This window comes from Thermobia domestica, chromosome 1 (genome assembly GCF_964235325.1).
Source record: "Thermobia domestica chromosome 1, izTheDome1.hap1.1, whole genome shotgun sequence".
Classification (NCBI taxonomy): Eukaryota; Metazoa; Arthropoda; class Insecta; order Zygentoma; family Lepismatidae; genus Thermobia; species Thermobia domestica.
Genome location: NC_137454.1, coordinates 297706182 through 297732660, shown reverse-complemented (window position 1 = coordinate 297732660; position 26479 = coordinate 297706182). Strand labels below are relative to the sequence as shown.

At 34.0% G+C, this 26479-nt stretch overlaps 1 protein-coding gene across 2 annotated transcripts in view; it reads left to right on the top strand.

Moving 5' to 3' along the window:
• Positions 1-26479, top strand: part of LOC145661598 (intermembrane lipid transfer protein VPS13A-like) — a 305499-nt gene that overhangs the window by 181809 nt on the left and 97211 nt on the right. For both annotated transcript variants that reach the window (XM_081726923.1, XM_081726919.1), the window contains exons 43-47: positions 527-754; positions 3101-3316; positions 6337-6687; positions 19185-19310; positions 20291-20437. In XM_081726923.1, coding sequence (XP_081583049.1) covers positions 527-754; positions 3101-3316; positions 6337-6687; positions 19185-19310; positions 20291-20437 — 1068 coding nt within the window. The remainder of the gene's footprint in view (positions 1-526; positions 755-3100; positions 3317-6336; positions 6688-19184; positions 19311-20290; positions 20438-26479) is intronic.

The following is a 26479-nucleotide window of genomic DNA, read 5'->3' as shown; positions in this document are numbered from 1 at the left end:
ACAGCACAGATATATGAAGCTATAAGCTTATTTAAAATGACTAGAATCGCTTAAAATGTAAATATGCAGAAAAAATAGATTGAACGGAAGTCCAAGGAAAGGTGGGAGGAAGAAGAACAGTATTAGAACAGCTTTAAAAGAAAATGGAAAAGAAATTTGTTACGATATTGTTTGAGTAGCAAAGTATCAAAGTAATTTGAGTAATGGAAGGTATGATAAAAGGGAAAGGAAGGCAGAAAAGAATATTACAATTGGTAAGACATTATAAAATAGGGTATGTTAAGGCAAAGGGGTTAGTGGAGAATCGTACTGTATGAAGACGCTTCAATTGCGGCAAGTAACCGCAACTTGAGGTTTAAAAGCCACCAGAAAATAATAACTTGGATAATTGTAAAATAATAATAATAATAATAATAATAATAATAATAATAATAATAATAATAATAATAATAATAATAATAATAATAATAATAATAATAATAATAATAATATTTTTAAAAATAACTAAATGGTATGTTATTTGCAGGGAATATGTGTAGAAGGAGTACCCGTTAATAAACCAACAACTGGAACTATTCGTCTAATTCCTAATTATACAATTAGACTTATTCCTCCACTTGTGATGTACAATCACCTTCCCTACACAATAGAGTTAAAAATTCCGTCTGTAAATTATGAGACGAGGATGGAAACAGGGGAGAGAAGAAGCATATACCTGCTGAATATGCTGAAAATTCATAAAGTAGTTGTCGAGGTACGTCCTTTCATTTTAGCTAATATGTTATAAATACATATTTGATATTGATTAATTGATGTTTTATTCCATTGTATTTCGCATAAATAAATGCTGTACAGTAAAAATTTTCCTTATGTAAAACAGTTACTACTAGGATATATTTAAAAATCTCTCCCTGATAACAAACATTAATAACAAGAAAACAAATAATGATAGAAGCATGCAATCTGAAAACATCGCTTTTATGATACTTCAAGATTTTGCCATATCTTGTGCTGCCATCTACTGCAGCTGACCACAGCGTGACAGTCATTTGTTTAAAAATGGCGCCAGCACAGCAGAAAGTGAAGTGTGTGTTGTGGTATCATGAAACAAAATCTCCCGTCAGAGTTCAACGAACGTTCAGGACTGAGTATGGACAGCGGCCACCAGATCTTAAGAACATAAAGGAATGGTATATCAAGTTCATTGCAACAGGAAGTGTTTTAGATCGTGATAGAAGCGGTAGATCGAGTGTTAGTGAGGAACGTGTGGAAGCTGTTCGTGTTGCTTTAATCCGAAGACCACGGAAATTCTTGCGTTGCGCATCACGTGAACTGGACATCCCGAAGTCAACTGTGTTAAAAAAATTACAAAAACGCTTGAAGTTATATGCATATCAGGTGCAGATTGTTTATGCGTTAACACAAGACCGTTCCCAACGAGCAAGTTTCGCATGTGACATCGCATAGACAACTAATGAAGAACATGTGAAAATTCTCTAAATCAGGTTAAAAAAAAAAAAAAAACTTTTTGAGTTTTCCTATTATTTGCTGCAAACCGCATGCTTCTGTCATTCTTAGTTTTCATGTTATTAATAATTATCAGGGAGAGACTTTATGTCCACTCGTATATACTTAGTTGATTCAAGTTAATCATAATGATATATAGTTGCATATAACAGAAAAATATGATTAAGTACATATTTTGAATCACAGTTTAGACACTTTTGATATTAATATTGTAAAATATGATGTTAACAATATTTTGATTATGTTGGAAAACAGTTATATTAAGTTTCTTGTACTACTTAGGTAATGTAACACAAACAAACTATTTGTTGAGCAAAACAATATATTCACATAAAAAACTACATGCGTGTTACAGTTTCGCCAACTAACATTTTGGCTTCATCAGACATTATCCGGCTAGATAGTGTCTGATGAAGCCAAAATGTTAGTTGGCGAAACTGTAACACGCATGTAGTTTTTTATGTGAATATATTGTTTTGCTCAGCAAATAGTTTGTTTGTGTTTCAGTATATACAAAGCAAAGCTTCTACTTATGGAAAATATTACATTAGGTAATGTATTTCTAGAAACGTTGTACTAGCATCTAATAAATTTTTAATCTTTCTACAATCGCTTTTTATATAGCATGATAATAACAGATAATGTCCTCAATTTTAGGTCTACTATCAGGATATTAGATTGGTATTAATTTCTTATTATTATCCCAATAGCAAAATACCTTACGTAGAGTTTGTTGAGTTGAGTTGTACATTAGAAAGTATGCTTATCAAATTCTATATTCCATTTGCTTTGTAGAATAGATCTTTTGAAAGATGTTTTATCAATAACTTGTTTTACGTGGCCAAATTAAAAATATGCTGTCTTCTTAACTATTTAACCACACATGCACAAAGACACATATTGATACAGAAATATGTATCGTTTTTTAAATATGTGCATTAAAAATTATATAAATAAAATTACAAGATATAAGATTATCATTTGTACATAGTAAATATTAAAAAAACGAATATGACGCTAATTAGAAAATAAGAAGATAAATATTATAGAAGAGAATAGTGAATATTCAATAGTAAAGAAAAAAATTACACCGTGTTTCAAGAAAAATGGCCTGATTTTGGACGGTAATAATTACGGAACATGGAACGTGCCGGCAAGGAAATGGGTATTGTTTGAATGGGCGTGGCCTCATGAAACAAATTAAATAGCTTCATGAAATAGCTTCATGAAACAAATTAAAAAGGAAGTTAAATATTAATTATATACCAGTAAATTACCATACATGTATTTATAAGGAACTAATACAAAAAATACATAATAACAAAAAAGCACTGCATACGTGTAGTACTTTTTGTTATTATGTATTATTTTTTGTATTACATATATATTACTGTTACATGTATATTCATTAATCAATATTTAATATTCTGTGCTTGGTATTTGGGTTTTAGTGAAGAAAAAAAACAAAACGTATTTTTAAAATCTGGCAACTATTAATGCATTATGCTTAAGTTTTGAGTTCGTGTATGTATTCTTTTTATTTCAAAATAAACAACAATATTTCTTACGATAGGTTCCTATGTACTTGGGAATTCCATGGACAGGGTCTTTCAGTTTATCACCCGATGTTGAAGAAAAGACAGTTGTAATGGGAACCGAGTACGAAACTGAAGGAGGTAACAAACAACTTGGCTTAAGTATACGCGTGGAAAGAGGAGAGAGATGCGAGTTATTTCTACATGCTCCCTACTGGATTGTCAATAAAACAGGGCTTCCATTGCAAATGAGGGTAATTTCTGCTTATTCACTTTATTTACAAATATGATGTATCTCTCTTTTCCTTATACTATCAATATTATTTATTAGATATTAAATTATTGTTAACCTAAACTTACTTCCAACTACCGAGTATGTTTGCAGAAAAGTGAACTAAAATTGTAGTGTATTAGTGTAAGCAAAGACTTTTATTTAAGAATTATTACGTTAGAATTGTGGTCAAGGCATGTTTGGAGCTGGAAATTCACTTAATGTTTTGAGGACCACAATCGTGAAGTTAATATAAGAATTCATATTTAATGCTCAGAAGAAAAAGGTTATTATATTACGCAAATTATGTAGCGTTTGCTAAATGCACGACAAGAAAAGAAGACTGATAGTCCACGTTGTTTCGTTTCTTAAATTCTTATTATAACGTTAGTTTCCAGGTTTAGTGGTATATGTCGTGCTCACTGCACAAGTGAATCACGTCATTTCGGACATACTTCATCTTTAAAACTTCTATCTAAAGCTCCTTTCAGAGCTTAAAATATTCATGTATAGATATTGTAAATAACTCTTATAAAGGAAAAACTTAACCATGCCATGTAATTAAGCATTCCGTACAAACTTTATCTATTTTTCCTCCAATAATATAACTTGAATAATATATCTAATCAATTCATAATATATCTTAATAATATATCAGTAATCCCAGTTTCAATAATATATCTTTCGGTAATATGACTTGATTCTCTTCTGCTCTGAAGGTTCCATGTAGTTTTATGGTTTTAAGCTACACACTCCATATTGACGAACTAATTTTTTGACTACACTTACTGGTACTCTGTAGCTCGGCTAAGTACCCATCAATTACTTTTCATAACTAATTTAATCTTTTATTTGAATTTAGCGTACGAGTTTTAAACGTGAAACGTCAAACTAAACATCTTATTTAATTTCATCAACACCGCTAATACAATAATATGAGTAAACACCTCTTTGTCTAAGTTCCAATGCTTGAAGTAAGCTGAGAACGCGTTTGCGTGTGAAGGTTGGAAAACATAACGGTTTAGCATACTGTTTGTCAAATTCTTCTGGAATAAAATTCACGTTTGACCTAAATTTGTTCGTATTACAGTAGTATGAATATTAATTTTTGTATTCTTTCTGTATGAACATGCCATTAGTCTATTTATATATAACACAGACGGCGTAATAATCAATTAAAATTTCTCTTCAAGTCCACTAAGTAAATTATTTTTGAAGCTAAGTTTAGCCAACTCTACAGATTTCATGCGGTTCATATAATAGAACAATTAATGCTATTGTCTTTTTCTTTGAAAAGGATAGGGATAATCGATTATCTTAGTTCTCGTAAAATTAATTATTTAAAACAAAAGTACATAATAATGAGTATTGTTTCGGCAGTAGCGTAGAAAGTAAAAAATCATCAATGTAAGAAAAACTATACCACCAATTCAAGTGGTAAAGAGTAGGATGAAAAGACGGAATGGAAAACATGAACTACATACCTAAACAATATCTAAAAAAGTACAGTTTCATCTTATAGATGACAAAATAAATAAATTATTTGCCTGTACTTTTTCTTTTGGTTATTAATTTACCCTATATTTCGGTAACTTCTCTGTTAACCTTTGCGAGAGATGAAAAATTTGACGAAAAATTTTCCTACGGATTACATCCTTGTTGTTGTGTTTTCTGTTTTTCCAAACTCCTGGTGCTTTTTCCTGTTGTAATAAATTCATTTAAAAAAGCATCACGTCCTTCTTTATAAATGTCTATTGTGGTAATCAGCAGAAATAAATAAAAACAAGTAAAATATGATGATCTTGAGCACAAAAGCACACTATTCACAGCTAAAATTTTTCATCCCTCGCTAAAGGTAATAGAAAAGCTACTGGAATATATTGTAAATTAATTATTAATGTATCGTACAGGTAAATAATTGTTATATACATAAATTATAAAATAGTACGTGAATAAAAATGAATACATTTCCATCAGTTCGGAAGTAGAGAATTTTAACCTTTTGCTATATTTTCATTGTTAAACAAATCTAACGATTGTTACAGACGTAGAACGAAAATCACTTTCCAAAGAAATCTACTTAGCGGACTTAAAGAAAAAACCAAGTTAAGTCGGTATAGTTTAATATTAGAATACATGAAGGTGTGTGATTTTGGGATATTACTCAAATATTACTAATCTGTCATGTTTAGTGATATACTCTAAATATAAAGCATTAAAGCATATGATATATAATCTATCTAAAACTGAATTTCTAGAATAAATATAGTTCCTTTTGCAGGATATCTAGGTTCAATTCCCAGTGGAGTGTGTGAGATTTGGATCCCATGTAAAAGTGTACGTTCATGTCTCACTTAGCTATGGTGTTGGAAAGAGACGCTAAACTGCAAACAAACAAACAAAAGCAAATAAATGTTCTAAATTGAAAAAAAAAAAGTTACAGAAAACTCAAATTAACGTTATTTTGAAATAAGTTTTTACATAAAGATATAGGTTATACATTGACTAATGCAATAATATGATTAACATCATGAGTAAAAGGGGCGAAGCCCTTATTAACTGTTTGTGTACATCGGTGTAATGTACTAGTTTTGGTCTTATTTGTTAAGATACTACAATTTTCTGTACTATATATGCTATACTGAGTCTGTTATCTATTGCAAACTTAATAATGTACTCATATTGTAGATAAACCATTAATAGCTTGTGTAGAAGTTAGGGATCGTGGTCCTGTTAAATTGAAGAACAATCATTAACATCCATACAGTAGTGGAGGATAGAGATACATAACCTCCCTAAATTTTATTTAGTCTGTAAATAATTCCGAATGAAAGAACAAAATTCTTGTTACCTTAAGGCTTTCAACATTCAAGCGTATCTCAACCTTAATTGTTTAGAAAATACTACCTGCCTCCCTGAAATTTATTTTCCTTTTCCGTGTAATTTATTGTGGCTACAGACCTGCTTCTTACAAAGTTAATGTTAATATGCTTTGTCTCCTAGGGTTCTTCATCAGATGTTGTATATGAAGCTCAGGGAGAGGAACCCCTTTTATTTTGCTTCAAGAAGCATCGTCGACGCTGTGTACGACTACGAGCTTATCATTCCTCTTGGTCCTCTGCATTTTCTCTGGATGCTGTAGGAAGCTCAGGGCTTGTTGTTTGCAACGATAGAGAAAGGAAAAGACGCTATCGTATTTTGCTCAAAGTCTCTCTATCACAACTCTGTCCACGTTTGAGTAAAATTGTTACGCTTCTTCCAAATTTTCTTGTAGTCAATAATAGTAGAAAGCATTTAAGGTTTATGGAGGAAAATGAGAAAGCGGATCTCTGGCTGGACTTGGCGCCATCTCAGGTAGGAATACTGTACATTTCTGTTGGATTGATTTTAGACTAAATACTTACTGATGGATGCTATAGAATACATAATGAATAATTCAAATATGAACAGTGTTGTATTGAATCAGGAAGTCAATCAAACGGTTTCGATGTATTCTGACACCTTTATCGATCACTTCGAAAAACTGCTGAACTGGAGACGTATAGGGAGGTTCCTGTCCACCTGTGACATTTTACATTATTATTATTATTATTATTATTATTATTATTATTATTATTATTATTATTATTAGTAGTAGTAGTAGTAGTAGTAGTAGTAGTAGTAGTAGTAGTAGTAGTAGTAGTAGTAGTAGTAGTAGTAGTAGTAGTAGTAGTAGTATTAGTATTAGTATTAGTATTAGTATTAAGTATACTGATTTTTTACAGGTCCTGAGACTAATTTTTTTTTCTTTTTTTAAAAAATTAGATTTGGGCCTCGAAATATTTCTTCCACGAGTTTCGATCTTCAGTTTCCTCTTTTAACTCCCAATATTTTTTTCTACTTTTCAAATCATCGATCAGTTGTGTTCTTCTTCTTTCTGCTCCTCGCTTTCTTTCCATCTTTCCTTGTATGGCGGTATGAAAAAGACAGCCTCTTAGCAAGATGTGTCCAAATCAATTGACCTTCCTACGAAGGATGCTAGCTAAACGCTTCCTCTTCTCTCCTATCCATTTTAAAACATCTTCGTTTGTTACTCTCTCTCTCTCTGTCCATTTTATCTTCTTCATCTTCCTCCAACCCCACATTTTGAAGCTCTCCAAATATCTCTTTTCTAACTTTCGTAATGTTCAAGTCTCTGAACCAAACTCCAATACTTCATATAGCACTTAACCAACTTCTTCCTTGGTCCAATATTAAGCCTACAAGTTAAGAGTGATCCTTTCTTGTGAAACTTTACTGAGCGAAAATGTAAACACTTCACTTCTCAAAACTATAAAGAACTAGCTCTTTGATTTGCAAAAGTATGATACAATTTTTATATGCCCATCACTGTTTCAATTTGATGTTCTTGCTGAGAGTAAAAATTGGAATGACTTTATTAATAATTGTAATTCACTTTTCTTCCTCCATTTTAGCAACGTTTTTAAATCATCGAAAATGTGTCAATGCACATTGAAATTGTTTGATTGAATTTAAACCACTTCGTGATACAAGATAAAACTGTTCCTATTTGGGTGATTTTAGACTATTTTATGAATAATGCAAGTAATGTGCTTAGTTTTGAATTTAGTAAATTTATAATGAGTAGACCAGGATAGTTATCTTGGGATAGCAGAATTTAGGGAGTAGCATGTTTTCTCGAAAAATCTAGGAAGCATGCTCACTTTGGTATGAGAAAAGAAAATATTTTTAAAAAGCAGTGTTTATTTATTTATTTTAATACCATTTAGATGTGCACTTACATTGTAATTTAAGTTTCCGAATCAAGAAATTTTAAACGAAACAACTTTTTAACTAATTTTTCGGTCTGCCTTGTTGGCTAACTGGTTAGCTTATGTGCCTTTGCCATGGTAGACCTGGGTTTGATTCCCAGCGGGAACTCACGTGGTTCGGATTCCACGTTAAGCTGTAGGTCCACGTCTCTATAGCCTCGCTGCTAAAAATGATGCTAAACTAAAAAATTAAATCAAATCAAGATTAACTAATTTTTCAAACTGCACATAATTGTTATTGATGCTAATTAATAGAATCACTTGTACAAAAATGGCTCTACTAAGAACATTTTGTTAGTTACAACATAATAAGCACATGGAGCTAGGCATCAAATGTAGTAACTGAAGCGGTTAGAGGATAAAGGAACAAATTGTACATTTCGGGAAAATTGACTTTCACAACTATATCTGTTAGCATACATTCTTCATCGTTTCCAAATCTCTTCACTGGGACGAGGACTTACTAAATAATGTATTATGTAGCATGACTAACATATAACACGTGCATGAATTGCCAGAATTTAATGTTTCGAAAAATGTAACATAACACCTTTATCCTCTAACCGCTTCAATTCTTATGTTGATATTTTATTAATACTTTTACAATGTGATCTTCTAATTTTTGTTAACAGGAGTATTAATCACAGAAGTAAAAGAAATTCTAATGCACGCAAAGTAAGCTTTCTTGAACAGCCTAGGGCACGATATGTGGGAGTGAGATAGGATAAAACTTTTTCGCGCACCTTTCGTTAGCCAGCAAATTTTAAAGAAATCACACATGTGCAAATTACTCAGAAACTATTGATTTGCGACTCCCGGTTCATATAGGTGAAAATGTTCCAAAGTACTTGTAGAATATACCATTGCAAGAAATGCATCGAATTACCAGTCACCCTGTATGTCTCTCTCTCTCATATATATATATATATATATATATATATATATATATATATATATATATATATATATATATATATATATATATATATATATATATATATCGCAGAGATTGGAATAAAAAGTAGAAACTGGATGCAGTTAGCTAAGGATAGAAGTCAGTAGAGAGCTTTTGTGGACGTGGCATTGAACATCTGGGTTCTATAGGCCATAGAGTTATATATATATGTATATACAGTGAAACCTATCTAAAGCGGACAGCCGTGGAGAATCAAAAATTGTCCGCTATAGAGAGGTGTCCGCCTTCAAGAGGTTTCAGTATTTTGTTATGTAAATTAGTGAGCAAGGTAATATACAATTAGAAAAAAATATTTTTGCATGAATAACGTATTTACGAATATTACATGCATTATCCTCTGTCATCCAATACTCTATGTTCGAGGCACAACATGGAAGTAACATGTTCTCTGCGCTTTACGCTTATCAGTATTTCCATCTTTTTCAGTATGGCACTTTAATTTGTGGAGTAATTGCACTCCTGAAGTGTCCTTTTTGAGACAATATATATACCTGAGGGCAAAAAATACTAAACTTGTCTTCTGGTTGGTTAGAGCCTCCAACGGGACAGTAGCATAACGTGTCATCCCTAACGGCGGGCAACTGTCAATCACTTTTGCGTCTAAAACAGCTTAGGTGGGAGTGGGATGCAAGTAAAGGACATAAGAGTGTTGTTAAACAAAGACGCTTCATCTGGCTTGCTGAGCAGACAGTTGAGGAGGCAAAATGTTGTCACAATGCTTCCTTGGTGACACATGTATGAATTATTAAAAATATATTTTTACTACACTTTTCAACTTATTTCTTGAGAAAGTGTCCGTAATACGGAGGTAAATAATACCTATTAAAGAGAGAAAAGGCTGTCCGTGTCCGTACTAGAGAGTGTCCGCTTTAGAGAGGTTTGCCAATATGTTTTTTCCTATTACAGTGTTTGGGGATTACAAAATATGTCCGTTAAGGGAGGTGTCCGCTTTATAGAGGTGTCCGTTAGTAAAAGTTTCACTATATATATATATATATATATATATATAATGCGCGTGTGTATGTAAATAACATAGTATTTCACGCAAAGTGATACGAAAACACTATAAACACAAAATTACTAAGTGGATCGCCGTCTAGAAGACAAAATGGGTCGCAATATAAACAAAGAAACTGAGAAAGGCTTTATTATATACTTAAAGTTTCATGATACATTTTCTAACAACAATCCACAGTCTAACAGTATTTTCTTTTTAATGTTAAATTTAAAACATAACATCACCAAGGTTATTCTTTTCCAATAACTGTAGTTTTAAACTTGATTGAAATTGTAAGTTATTTACGAATCACTGTCTACAAAATAATAATTTACACGTTTCAAAACAAAAATCAGTATTTATATTACATAAATAGTTTGTGAAAACTATATAGGATATCTAGTTCTATGAACGTTGATCACAAAAAAGCATTGTGTATTATTATAGTATACCCTGTCAAAAATTAGCAATAGTGAAAAAAAAATCTAATTTTTCTGTTGTCAGTATCTCAGTTGTTTACTGAATCTTTTTACTAACAAGTGTATCTTATGTACGAGTTAAAATTAGTATACTAAATAAGATTCTTAATTTTCAAACCAAAGGAGATACTGCTTTTTATATGTAAAACAACATTAATTTGCTTCACACACATTTATAGAAACTGACTTAGTCATATATTATGTATATATTTCTTTTTGTGTATACATGGGAACACGGTGGCTCAGTGGTGACTTCGTTACAGACGGTTGAACGGAGCGGACGTGTGGAAGTACAGCTCCGACTACCTGTGTTACTAAGTTTGTTTAAGCAAGTGAATTTGTTTTTCTTACATTTAGTGTGTGCACTTTAATTCAGTGATTTTTGTTTTGTGTTTGAGAAGTACTGTAATCAAGTTCGATACCAGTAATGCAAGAACATAGGAAAAACTCAGTCAAATTTGTTTTTGACAAAACCACGCGCAGTAAACGACCTTCGCCAGCCGATTTATATTCCTGGTTATGTATCCATTTCGAGAATATATTCCAGGATATTCAAGCCTTACAATTGCACAATGAGGACTACAGCATGTACATTCAATTCAAAACTAGTGCCTTACATAAACAATTTCTCGAACACGCACCGGACAAACTGTCTTTTACCCATTTCGATCAGACCACCAGTGATGTCTACATTCTGGATGCTCAAGTACATGTTACCCGTGTAAAGATCATGGACCTCCCTTTCGATTATCCCGATGAGAAAGTTTCTCAAGTGTTAAGTGACTATGGTGACATACTCAAAATTGAGCATGAAGTATGGAATACTATCTTTCCTACACGTCTCTATAATGGCAATCGAGTGTTTTCCATGACCTTGAAAAAACACATTCCTACCAGACTCATTATTGATCATGTGAAATGCAGTGTCTCTTACGGAGGTCAACTTCAAACTTGCCATTTTTGTGGTTCCTTGCAACATCTTATCTCTTTCTGCCCAAAGCGCCGGCGTCCAGCTCGTCTAATGAACCCAGACATCGAACCAGCAGTGATGATGGATCTTCGGAAAGTGTCCACGTTACATGAAACAAATTCGGAACCTGCCCGAAATCCCATTTCCCTAGTTACCAGTGTGGATGATACGCGGGATTCCGTCCCAGAACCTCCCGCTCTCACGGCCACAGAATTTCCACCGCTAATGTTGACATCGCAAACTATGGCTAGTGTACTAAAACCTCGAACCATACTCACGGAAGTTAACGACGAAAAAACCAGAATATGCATAATACCAACAACGACGATCGCATCCACGACCTTCGTGATAGAGGCCTATCTCCTACTCCTAACGTGCTTCCAGAACAGACGACCGTGGCACTAACGGATGAGCATGACGTTAACACGGATATGTCGGCTCGTTCTCTCTCCCCTCCACCTTCTCGTGATGCGAGTAGTGCCGTACATAGTGTTTCTCCAATATTATCCGTAAAACACGTTAAAAAACGAAAAACAAAAGAACGTGAGTTTCAAGGTGACCTTCAGGATGTTAACTGTGAGTCTATGGTGTACGGAAGTTGTGTCTAGTTAAGCGCTCTACACAACAAGAAAAATCCAAGGTGTTTGTGATTATAACGTGCTTCTGTTTCTTGTCGTACTGTGGCAGTGTTATTATTATTATTATTATTGGGGTTAGTGTTATGATTGTTACATGGTCCACAGCCTGTACTCCCGAGCAATATTTCTTGCCTTGTTCACACACATAAACAGGTGAGTTACGATTGTGTTCTGTTTACTATTAATCGCCGCCAGTTACTGCGGTTGGACGTTTTGGTGCTATGTCTATACAAGGGTCACTGATATGGATAGGCGTTTTAAAACATGTTTTTGTTTATATCTTATGTGTTTACAAGATGATAGCCAGTGTTAACGGATGTTCATATATGACCTTGAACATTAATTCTATTAGTAGCATGGGGGGCGCGGTGGCTCAGTGGTAGAGCGTTCACCTCTGGTGTTTGGGGTCCCGGGTTCGATCCCAGACCCCGCCAAGTGAACTTTGTGGTGGACAAACACCGTGCTCGTGGGTTTTCTCGGGGTTCTCCCGTTTCCTCCCACTTTCTTCATTCCACCATTTCACTCATCTCTCATAATCACCGTCTCCTTTAGCCTAACCGGCATAACCGTTGAACGTAAAACTCAAAGATTTCATTTCATTTTTTCTATTAGTAGCATGGCCAATAAACAGGTTTTAGCCCAGTTTTTACTCGAGCAAGATTGTGACATATATTGCCTTCAAGAACACCTTTAGTGATCTATCATTTGTTTACAATTATACAGCAATAACGAATGTGGCTCCCAACGTGTTAGGTACAGCAATTTTATTAAAACGAGGACTAGTAGCTTCACACATACAACTCTCCTCGCCTTGTAGAGCGATTAGTTGTGTCGTAGACAAGTTGTGTATCCTCTGTGTTTACGGGCCTTCTGGAACAGCTCAACGTGTGGCCCGCGAGCGCTTTTATGCGGAAGAGGTTGTATCACTGTTACCCACCACACGTTACCCACTTCTTCTTCTCGGGGACACAAACTGTATTATGTCCCCCCAGGACACAACTGGTATTTTTAATCCATGTTTAGCTTTCCAAAAGTTCGTCACTCAACTAGGTCTCGCTGATATTTGGTTACATACTCATCATAATCACCAAGCCACATATAAGTCGGCGCGAGTTCAGTCTCGCTTAGATATGTGTTTTATTTCAAAAGAATATCTTTCTAGCGTGTTTAACATTCAAAATTTACCTTTGAGCTTTTCGGATCACTCATCATTAAAGCTCATATTGAGATTTCCTCAGAACATTCCCCGGTTGTATGGTCGTCCTTTTTGGAAATTAAATAGTCAGCTTTTAAATGATGACGTAATACAACAACTCTTTGCTGATAGATGGGAACAGTGGACACGTGCTCAGACAGTTTATCCGAATATAAATATGTGGTGGTGTCATTTTGTCAAACCCCACATTCGTTTGTTTTTTCAAGGAATGGGCAAACAAAAACGTCAGAGATATAGAGAAACTTTTGAATTCTTATATGCCACTTTATGCGATCTCTGGAAACAACCAAGCAGTATTTCAAATATGGCCGCCATCATGCGAGTGAAACATCACTTAAAACAGCTACAGCTGGAACATTCTCTTAGTGTCTGCGTTCACGAAGGGACACCAGGCAGAATGGTTGCGGAACCTATCTCCTTATACCATTACATACATAGGTTATGACGCCAAAACTTACAATGTATCACAGAGGTGACGTCCACGACTGGCACAACTTTTACGACAGCTGATGGACTCTACGCCCATTTTCAGGAATTTTATACCCAACTGTACTCACTTCAGCAATGCGATATCTCGTTGTCAGATCCCTTTGTTGCCAGCATTCCATACAGCCTTGCCGATGAAGAACGACAACAACTTATCACACCTGTCACGGTTCAAGAAATACATGACGTTCTCCGCACGGTCAAGCGACGCACGGCGCCTGGAAGAGATGGATTGATCTACCAGCTTTATGTGTCATTTTTTCCTTTACTAGGTCCGACCCTATGCAATATATATAACTTTTTGTTGCAAGGTGGTCCAATGTATCAGCACGAAGGAATCATTATGTTAATACCCAAAGGAGGAAACCAAACTGGAGTTGCTGACTATCGACCTATCACTCTGCTCAATACAGACTATAAAATCTTCACTGCTATCATGACTAAACGTATCAAGAAGATTGTCCAACCTTACATCAGTTCAGCTCAAACGGCGCTTCATTCTGAACGGAACATCCATACAGCTCTTGCAACCATTCGAGATATTCTAGCCTATTTTAAATTTAAAAGACTCCCTGTAGGTTTATTAGCTTGCGATTTCCACAAAGCTTTCGACACCGTGCCACACGACTATTTATACAGGGTCTTGCAAGGATACAACTTTCCTGCCCAAATTATATCTGTAATACGTCACCTATACGCAGGAGCGACCTCGCAGCTACAAATAAATGGGCATCTTCTTCCACCTTTTGAACTCCTTCGAGGAGTTCGTCAAGGATGTTCGCTTTCAGGTCTTCTGTTTTGTCTTGCCCTTGAGCCTTTACTCCATCGATTGTCGACGCTTAATGCGGGCGACACTCATCCCTTTCGGAAATTAACAGCCATTGCCTTCATGGATGACCTATTTCTTGCTCAACCTCTCAACAACTCATGTGTGCGTCACAGCAAGTGGAGCTGTTCTCTCGCGCAAGCGGCCTTCATCTCAACATGCGGAAAACAACACTCCTTTCTGTAAACAACTTTCATACTTTGTTACCAGAACATTTGTCACAAGCATTTGATCACACAACTAATAAGACTATTTTAGGTGTTCCTTTCACAGCTGACCTGACTCCTTCCTATGATCACGTATGGAGCCCATTAATTCGAACTTTGCGTATGCATCTGGCAGACACTCGCCTGCGCTCTCTCACGCTTGCTCAGAAAATTCAATATTTAAATGTGTATGTCAGCTCAAAGTTATGGTTCACTGCCCGAATTTTTCCATTGCCAGAAAAATATGCGCGCCAAATTGATTCACTCTATGGATGGTTCATATGGAAAACTTACATGTTTCGTGTGAAAAGGCAGGTGCTCTATCTTCAACGTAATCAAGGAGGTTTCGATCTTTTTAGTGTCCGACACAAATGCCTAGCATTATATATGGCCACAGCCAAGATGCATATGGACAATGAACTATTGGTACCACAGACAGCGCAGTGGCTTCATTGTTGGGTGCCTCATCTCTGGCCTAACAACAATCCCGCATATGTTCGCTTTCCAAATGTGTGTCCTTCGTATATTTTACAGTTAGCACTCGCATGGTCCACAGTGCCTTTTGAGGATATGCCGGAACATTGGACCCCAAAACTCCTCTATACTGTGTTACTTGCGCCGACTATTCAAAGTGTCATACCCCTATGACAGCAACGAACACCAGATCGTAATTGGATGATTATTTGGAAAACAATTCATGCACCATACCTCATGGGACGAGCCAGGGACGTTTGGTATGGCATTGTGAATAATCTAGTAGTTACCAACGTACGACTTGCTAAAATAGGCCGCAGTACATCCGAACTTTGTGACTTGTGTTCGCACATAGATACTCTGGAGCATCGCTATACTTCTTGTGTTGACACTCAACCTGTGTGGCAGAGGCTATGCGGCTTTCTCGGACTAATTTGCCGCTGTCCAGCGTCCGCCTTTACATCTACTATTCTCGTCTTCCCTGACTTTCAGTGGTATCCTCCTATGAAACGACGGGCAGTAGTTTGGTTAATTGGTACTACTATTCTTTTTATAGACCAATACAGACCTTATTGTGATCCTCGCCTATATGTAGAGTATCTTAACAGGGTAAGAAAAAAGACTTTCATTCAATCTCAAGAATAACAACTATTCGCTCGCTTTTTACAGGTAATATTTGACAATTGATTTTTTCTTTTTTATTGTACCTTTCAATTTCTGTGTAAATTGACATTGTTCAGTGACAGTATCACGTCTACCAAGCATCAATGTGATATGCTAAATAGCTTGGTCATGTAACTTGTTTTCCGGAATAAAAAAAAAAAAAAAAAAAAAGTGGTAGAGTGCTTATCTCTGGTGCGTGGGGTCCCTGGTTCGATCCCCAGCCAAGTAAATTTGTGGTGGACAACACCGTGCTCATAGGTTTTTTCGGGGTATTCCTGTTTCCTTCCACTTTGTAATTCCATCAATTCTTCCATCATCATTCGCTTGCTTTAGTCATCGTCTCCCTTGGCCTAACAGGCATAATTGTGGGATGTTAAACTGAAAGATTTCTTTCTTTTTTTTTTTTTTTTTTGTATATATTATTTCCTCGTTCATACTTTTCTGACTCGGTCTTGCTACTTATACAAACATATGCAATTTCCTTGTTTTCCAACGAGTTTTAGCGGTGGATTAGTTGTAGATCGCTCACATCTGGGGCGTGAGGCTCGTGGTGTGATCTCAGTTTGTGCCAAGTGGACAATAACGTGTGCGCGGGCTTTCTTGCGTTTCTCCAGTTTTCTTCCACTTTTTTCATTCTATCATGTCATTTATTATCAATAGTCACTGTCTCTTAGGCTCGGAGCATAACTGTGGAACATTAAACTAAAAAAGTCTTATATTTTCACTTTAACAATGTAATACCCCATCTAATACAAACTTAATAATTATCCACTTAACTACCAAACTAAATGATAATTGATTTTTCTTCTTCTTCATCTTTCATTGGTGGCCATCTAAAGTATTTATTACCATTAAAATATGTATAAGTTGAATAGCATTATATGTACACGATTATCGTCATCGTTATTGTTATACGTAGAAAGTTTATTTAAAAATGATGATTCTTTTGTCAAATATTTAAATCACACAGTATATTGATTGAAAACCTCATTAGTAATTTTTATTCGTTTCTGAAATCCTGTCAAGCGTGTAATTTAGATGTCCTGAAGACAATTGCTTGATGAATTTCAGCGATGTGAATGAAATTCCAATATTGAAACTGAGCAACATTCAAATTCAGATTACTTTTCTTATTGTCATACTTAGAGAGTAAGAACCTTGAAATTTGGTCAACTATATAGAGCACTTTTCTGATAAATCTACAACAGTTAAAAATGGAATGAAAACGTACTTTTTGACAGTACGGTATTGTATAATATATTGTATAAACAGATAGTTACCAAAATAATGGAAACACCTTAATAGAACTCAGCTTACCTAATTAATATGGCGTTAGACCTGTTTTAACCTTGACACAACTTGTTTTCGAGAGAAATTGAGGCATATAATTTATAAATCGTTTTGGACCATCTTAATGGAGTACAACTCTCAGTGTGCCCGTAATGATAGAGGAGGAGATTTGTCCCGAATTCGCTGCACGAAAACTGACCATAGGTTACAATAATATTCAATTTGGAAAATTAATCGGAAGAGGAAATTGATAGGAAGGCTGTATCGTTTTAAAGATTGATTGGGAGTCTATATCATTTTAAAGAACATCTGTACTATAAGATACACTTCGTCATATAAAATGTCCATATAAACACTCAGTAATTTGTCATTTGAGAGTGACTATAGAAACAACGGAATACCATGAAATTGCGACCCACATCAGCACAGAGCTAATGTCATGTTTAACAGTATGAAATAGACAGTTTGATATATGTAACTAATCAGATCATATTATTCTCTTTCTGTCACTGATAGCTCATATTTTATGCTCTTTGTACCATTGATCGGCGCCGTTGTTCAGAGATTTCGAAATCGCAACGCGGCAACTGATGTTTAAATTTTGCAGCTTCACCGGACTAATATTGTAGAAACAGGTCGTTCAAGTTGCTGATTGAGTTCTGCAGTCAGTTGTGTAGAATAAGTTCTACAGTTCTTTGAGTTCTAGAGAACTCTTCAATGTTGGGCAAATCTTCTCACCTAGGCTTGGTTTCCGTCCACTATTCCTCTTCTCTTGTTTTCTCTAGTTTTGGTACAACTTCTGCATATCCTCATCACTTTGGATATTGTTACTTTCGATACACCTAACAAATTGAGTCTTGATACATACCAACTAACCGCGCATCTACAATTTGCCCTTCCTGAAAATGGAGAGATCTCACATTATGCATCATCGGTGTCTGGCCTATTGCACTGTTTCGCGTACTACTCACCAACTACCGCTCACCACAATATTAGCACATAACAACAGCAGTGCACGAATGTTCCGTATTACTAACTCATAAAGTTTACATATTGCAGTGGGAGGTTTTCATTATTTTGAAATATCTTTCTCATACGGATAGAAAATAGACATTTATTATTGTTATTATTGCTGTATTAATGGCCAGGTAGTGGCCGATAAGAGTGAGTGTAATAACCTCTGCGGAGAACCTATTAAGGGTATATTGCATTGCGTAATACACCATATATTGCATTAGATCTCTCAAATGTTGTTGCAGCTTTAATAACATAAAACGTTGCATGATCAAGGGGCTAAGAGCCCAACCCATTGGGAGACACACAAAACACACCTTTCATTTAATAAGAAAAAAATGCGTCTTGTGCGTTAATATTTTCGTTGTTTTAATTTTAGTAAGTTTTCGCCGATTCTGTGTTGCCTGATAACTTCCTTGCTTTTTTACAGTGTATAACAGCATTCCCGTTATGTACACTGCAGTGACTTAGCAATACAGTTTGGATACAATCGCTCTATTTACCGTTTCACAGTATGCATGCTTTCTCTGGATGTACATGCGCCACATACATTTCCATACGCACGTGTGATTCTACATTTAGTTTAGTGTAACTCCACACAATGTTGCTGGCTAAAACATCATTCTACATTAAAACTGATAATAATAAGAAGGAAATTATAATATACAATGATGATATTTTTTCCTGAACACTGTAAACAGATAATTGAGTATGTCTTATACACAAGTGCACTTATATGCCACCAAATTAGACATTTCTTTTATAATAGTAAAATAAGATAATGTATATTTATTTGTCTTTTCAGTGTATACCATTTTGGCCAGAAACAGATTCCATGAAGATGTACGTCAAACTCAGAGATAGCAAATTGGTTTCCCAACATTTTTCATTAACTCAAGTTCATCGAACAGTGCTACGCCTTGACAAAGGGGTAAGTGAAGTGTTATTTGTTCCTTAATATAGGTCCTCTAAGTAAACTCAAGACAAAACAAGGTCGTATAAGCTTTCTGGAATTTACAATCTGTACCGTACTCGCCGTCTTTGCTGATCTGTCTGATTTTAGAGTAATTAGAATTCTAGTTATAATCAATGATGTATGCCATAGAATTTTGTGGAAGACCAAGAACCAGATAAGATGATAAAATTAAACTAGGACTTTGGAGGAGGTAGGTAACAACAATTCACACGGAGTGATAAGTTACGGGATAGGAACCTGTGCTAGCTTTTATTTCTGTAACTATAAATCTTAAGCTTTATTAACCCATAGATTTAGTTAATGATGTAAAGGATCCCACACAATCCTTATGAAAATTGGATTTCGGTGGAACTACTTGAAACTGTGATATGTTGTAGATATTGTGATCCTGAGAAAAAGTCTCAATGGGCACAATCACCAACCACTGACCGTTTGGACAATACAGGGCCTTTTTTTCTTTTATTTTGAAAACAGCAGAAGGTAACGGTATTCTGGATTTCGATGGAATTGCTTGAAACCGTGAAATGTTGTAGATATTGTGATCCTGAGAAAACGTCTCAACAAAGACAATCACTAATCACTGACAGTTTGGCCACTACAGGGTCACTTTTTATTTTAATCAGCAAAAGGTAACGGTATTCTGGATTTCGATGGAATTGCTTGAAACCGTAATATTTTGTAGATATTTTGATCCTGAGAAAAAGTCTCAATAGACACAACCACCAATCGTTTGGCCACTACCGGGCCGCTTCTTTTGGAAACAGCAGAAGGTAACGGTATTCTGGATTTCGGTGCAATTGCTTGGAACCGTGATGCTATGAAATGTGTTAACAACACTAACATTTTTAACTTTTAATAATGTATAGGAAAGAGTGCTTATATTAGAACCATTAACATGGATATTTCATTTATAAATTTCTCTTCTGTTACTTTAGTGTGGAATTTCTGTGAATGTTAGCGGTGGCGGTGAAGACCCATTCGTAATCACGTTTTCCAACTATAAACCAGGAGAGGCACCTGTTCGAGTGGATAACTTTTGTGAGGATTTGTTCTTGAAAGTACATCAAGAAGATATGGGACAAGTATGTACTTTCTTCTTTCACTTAAAGTATTAATTGAGATGCGTTTTTGCAAAATTAATATCTACAATGTTAAGTTTTCAGAAGAAATACCTCCTGTAACCCTTTTCTCACGTACTTTTATCGCTTTTCATGTAAAAGTTCAGCACATGTCATTAAATAAATTACATACTAAATAAACAAATCTCAGTTTAGATGTATTATGATTAATGGTTGACAACCTGGCAAAGCAAAGTATTCAGAATATATCTACATCAAAATTAAAATTTTATAGATATTGAATTTTATGATATCTACCCTCGGTTAGAAATAAACTATCATATGTGTAAATTTTAGGTTTTATAAATAAAATGAGAAGCCTAGACACAAAACTCATTCTCCATAGAAGCTGACTTTTCACCTCGAATACAGAACAGTCTGAAAAAAAAAGTTACTGCTTTTGATTGCGACCTAAATATTTACATGCACTTCTTTTTACATCAAAATGTTTGTTTGATCCTCAATTTACAAACTAAAAGTTGTCTATAAAATTGAAAGTATGTATAATTCAATTTTAGATCTTATTTAAAGAATGTAAGCTCAAATGTTATTGAATATAGTGCAGTATAAATGTTAAAAGTTTCCTTGTAAACTCACACTTCGTAGAACTGTTCAGAATGGTGTAAATGTTCATTTTACAATGAGAAAAAGAATCACTATTGTGCAATGAAATCTTCAAGTTTCGAACTATCTATCAGTTGCATTTCGGTAAAACCGAAAATTATGTTTGAAATCTGCCTCATTAATGAAAGTTTACCTCATTCCTGGTACTCAATGCTCTTAATATCATAATTCATGTCAGTTGAGTATCTAATTAGAGGTTTGAATTCAAGTTTACTCTTTGTTAATGCAGATACATTGCGGTTGTCATTGTAAAATTTCCTTTTATATCGAAAGTAAAGAGTTTTTTTGTTGCTGATGTCATGCAAATATATACATAAACCAGTTTTCAGACTTTCACACGGTAAAATTTACATTATTGAAATTTACTCATCATCATCGTCTGTTCCCGATTCCATCATTCTGCTCAATCTCAGTAAGTGCAAGGCCTTTCAATTAACTTTTCTATTACATCTTTCTTCATACTGAGCCATTTATTTCTTTTCATATTCTGTTTGTGCTTCATTTTAACATGTGCTCTTTTGTCGTTCTATGCAAGATTACAAAGTTTCATGCAACTTTAAAAAAATAATAATAAAAAAGCTCATTTCAAGTATTGGTATTTGAAACAAAACACTCTAAGAAATATGTATATAAACATAGGATTTATATCTCAATATAGCAATAATGGATTCGATGCAAACAGTGCGGAACTGAAAGATAAAAAAGCCAAGTCGTACGACATTACCAATAGTGCCAACCTCAAAACACAACAAGACCATTAGTCATTTATACACGCGGCTGATTCTGTTCGGCATTTGCGTAAGTTAATTTAGAAGATTACTTGTAACAAATAACCTTGTTCTAATTTTATTTCTCGTTGAAAACTCGGACATGCTACCATATTAGAAAGATGCCTGCACGAAATTTTCCAGAAAGAAAAAAAAGAGGACATGTCCGAAGAAAGAACGTTTGGTAACCCTGTTCCTATGATAAAGTCACAAACATTTTCATCTGTAGAAACTTATAACCAGGTAATCGTACTCGCATCTTCTGGCAGCATATATTCTTTTATTCTTTCTTGTGAATTCCTAATTATTTCATTTCGTATTCGATGTTTTCTTGTCTTCCCAAGAACACTTCATGACAGAAATTTTATCTTTGTTGCTTGGATTTTGCTTCGCTCTTTCTTCTTCATTATCCAGTTTACCAGTATTTTAAGTTTCCTAGGTATGCTCCGATGTCATATCAGATGTTTCATGCTTTAGAAAGCTTTCTTCCTTCTTGCTGTAGTTTTGTGATAATGTCTGCTCTCATCTAAGGAACCTCGGTGCTTTAAAATTTCTGCTGTCTTTGATGATTTCTTTCCTAGATTTGATTCTTTTTGGAGATCTTTACCTTTATCGTCTTGACTACAACCTGTTTGTGGAGCATATACTTACATGGTTTTAATAGTCTCCTTTTCTATGTTTACTAATACTGCAATGCTTCTGTCTGGAATTTTTTGCCACAGACTGTGAAAATCTTGTCATTGTGCAGGCAGACAACTTTGATAAGGAAGCTCTCCACTGGGACAGGATAATTAAAGAATCTCTTGCCATATTACAAGAACCCAACAATATCAACAGGGATACAGGATTTCAACTCACCCAGACATCGACACCAGTCATAAAGAAAGCATATATGAATACGACCAATCAGAGTCAAGCTATAGACCATCCAATCAGAAACACAGATTCTTAACACCCCCCACTTACCTTTCCTATATATAGTACACACGAACTGGTCTCAGTATAATCGCCCTGAAGACGAGAACGATGTCAGTTCTCGAAACGTCGGCTCTATCGTCGGACTTCACCTAGCTGATATCCCGAGAACATCTCTATAATAAGGATAAAAATTTTCCTCACATCAGACGTAAAACAAGCCGGTGGTTGATCATACTTCATTAAATCTTTATTAACCCTCTGATATGAAACTATTATTTGCTTACATAGAGAGTTCTTTTTTCAAATATTCGAAGCTACTTACTGAAAAGGAAGGTTCTCTTTCGCAGCTGAAACCATAAAGGATCACATTATTCAAATTCAATGTATAATGAAATCTATTGCTAAACTTTTAATATGAAACTTTTTTTTTTTTTTTTTGATATTTTTGGCATTTTATTGGCATTGTTCTTACCTAAAAATTCTCTCATGTATTTGTCAACATGCTTTTCTTTCATCCCGAAGCTTAGGGCCTTCTATACTTCAAGGTTCTTTAAATCTAAGCCAGGCCAAAAAAGAGATTTGAATTGACTCAAGAACTTGAGCAATACTAGCAAAATTTTGGTTCCACATTAAAGTTGCATATTCCAAATGAGATTGAACATAGGCATAGTATAAAATTTTACAGGTTACAATATCTTTAAAGTCTTTAGCAATCCATTTAATAAGCCCAAGATTTCCTCTGGGTTTAGATATCATAGTAGAAATATGTTGATCAAATAATAGCTTACTGTCCATCATAACACCTAAATCCTTATTAGTTGAAACAATTTGTATCCCATGATGATTGATTAAATATGAGAAAAAGGATACATTCGTTTTCCTAGAAAAAGATATAATTTTGGTTTTATTCATGTTCAAAGGTAGTACATTCTGAATGGATCATTGATAAACTGAATTAATATCAGCTTGTAATTTCAAGTGATCCTGACAATTTACTATTTTAGAAAAAAATCTTCAAATCATCAGCATACAACAGAAAGGGACACTTCAAAGATTTATCAATATCATTTATATATGTTAAAAACAAAATGGGACCCAGATTGGATCCTTGAGGAACATCCGAAAAAATATTGTACACAGATGATTTGCAACCCATATATCTGACCACAAATCTACGACCAAACAAGTATGAAGCAAACCAAAGTATTAAAGATTTAGGAATTTCAAAGGAGTAAAGTTTCTTAGGAAGAATATAATGAGATATATTGTCGAAAGCTTTAGCAAAATCAAAATAGACTGTATCGACTTGACCACGATTATGAACAACAGGAGAAACCAATGTCAAAAACTTATTCAGGTTTAATTCAGTAGATTTGCCTTTCATAAATCCATACTGTTCAGGAACAATACAATATTGAACGGAACTATAAAGATAGTTATAAATTAAGTTCATCAAAAATTTAGGTATTACATCAAGAATGGAGATAGGTCTATAGTCAGTTACAGTCTTTCCATTAGTTTTAGGAATTGAAGTTACAGCAACAGTTTTTCATATATTTGAATAGAAATTAGATGCTAAACTCTAAATAAACAGTGATGTCAAAATTGGAGCAGTTATTTCAGATATACCTTTAATTATAAAAATTGGAATTTGATCAAAACCTATAGAAGATTTAACATTCAGTTTTTTGATAACATCAAGTACCTGCTTAGTGTTAAAAGATATCTGATAACTACAAAATTGATTGGCCATGGAAGTATCATTACTATCACTTACATTAACTTCATCTTTATGATAAACGGCTTCGAATTGCTTGGCCATAGCCTCAGATAACAATCGAGGATCAGAGAGACCAATTCCTCGTTTACTAATACTGCCTTATGACCCTCTTTAGCATTAATTTTGTTTTTCGTGTATTTCCAAAATCTTTTCGGATTATTTTTTAAGCTTTTCTCAATTTTACTATAATATTTAGTTTTATTAATAAAAAGTTGCTTCTTAAAATTAGAATGATAATTGGAAAATACATTATAATCCTGAGCAGATTGGGTTCTTTTATACTTCTTATGAGCATTGTTCTTTTTATTAAGCAAATAAATTAAATTACGAGAATACCGTCTCGGATATTTAGAAATTGATTTAGTTGCTAATGGAACATCGCTAATATTTTGAGCAACAGTATCAATATCTTGATTCAACAAAATATTGGCCCAGGGAAGCCCGTGGACTTCTCTATAAAGAAAGATAATCACCCTTTTGATATAGCAAAAAACTATCACTTGGAATCTCCTGTATTAGAGATGATAATTTGACAACAATTTCAATAGGATCGTAATACTGATCGGGTGGAACCAGAGGTGCTACATTATTACTAGATTGAACATAGGTATTAATCAGAATTAGATCGAGACCAGATATACCAGAATCAATATTCAAATTCATATCATCCAAGAAATTAAATAAAATTTAGCCCTAGCTTTAGAATAATAGTTTATATCATTTGAAAAATTTCTATTCGTCCAATCAACTTTAAACATATTGAAATCACCAATAATCACTATTTCATAGTTCAGTAAGTTCACTCTTGACACAATATAATTAAGATAGTTCATAAAACTTGTAACAGAATAAGTTGTATGAAAGTAACAACATGCAACTAATATTTTTTTTCTCATTCAATGTATCATCTCAATCCAAACAGTCAGTTTCAGATTCTAAATCAAATCTCCTTTGACAAGTTATGTTTGTTTTAACTGCTAGTAAAATGCCCCTGCTACATTGATTAGCAATATAATTCCTATCAGAACGAAAACATTCATAAGTTTCAGGAAAATAGTCACCAGTGTGTTGATTGTGACTAAACCATGACTCTGTTACAGCAATAATATCAAAAGAACAGTCAGCTACAGAAGAAAAAATACATTACTTTTGGTTCTAAGTCCATGAACATTTTGATACCAGATATGGACTTTCATATTGAACTAGTCGTTGTTGTTCACATTATTAATATGGTTTTCGGAATTGGTTGTAATAATAATAATAATAATAATAATAAACTGAGAATGTTTATTATTATTATTATTATTATTATTATTATTATTATTATTATTATTATTATTATTATTATTATTATTATTATTATTATTATTATTATTATTATTATTATACTTCTAGTTAGAAAATTTTATAATATTAATGCAACTTCCTATTACTGATATAACTGGAGAAGAGTTTTTTTTTTTTTTTCGAATAATTTGTTTTAAAGTCACCTATGCTTATGTGCAATTACAATTTTAAAAATATTGTTCTACGTGATGGGTTTACATTGTCTTCTGCCACACTGAGTGAAAACATCTTAATATATAATACTTGAAATAATAAATGTAAGGAAATAATTTGACACCCTTTTTTTTTATCATAAAGACTTTTAATCTGTTGTATATTCAAAATTAAAGTTACATCTAGAAGAATCTGAAAATGAATTTGCCATTTACTGTACGAATGATGGAAGTACTCATGGTCATTTATTTTGTATATAATACTGAAAATACTTTATACTGAAAATAAAATACTAATACTGAATGTACTTTTAGGATCATCTTAAGCCTAGACTTGGGGTGTTTTAAAAGTTCAAAATGAGTGTAGTTAAAGTTACATTTGCAATATATTCCTGGGATTGTAGTAATATATTCAATC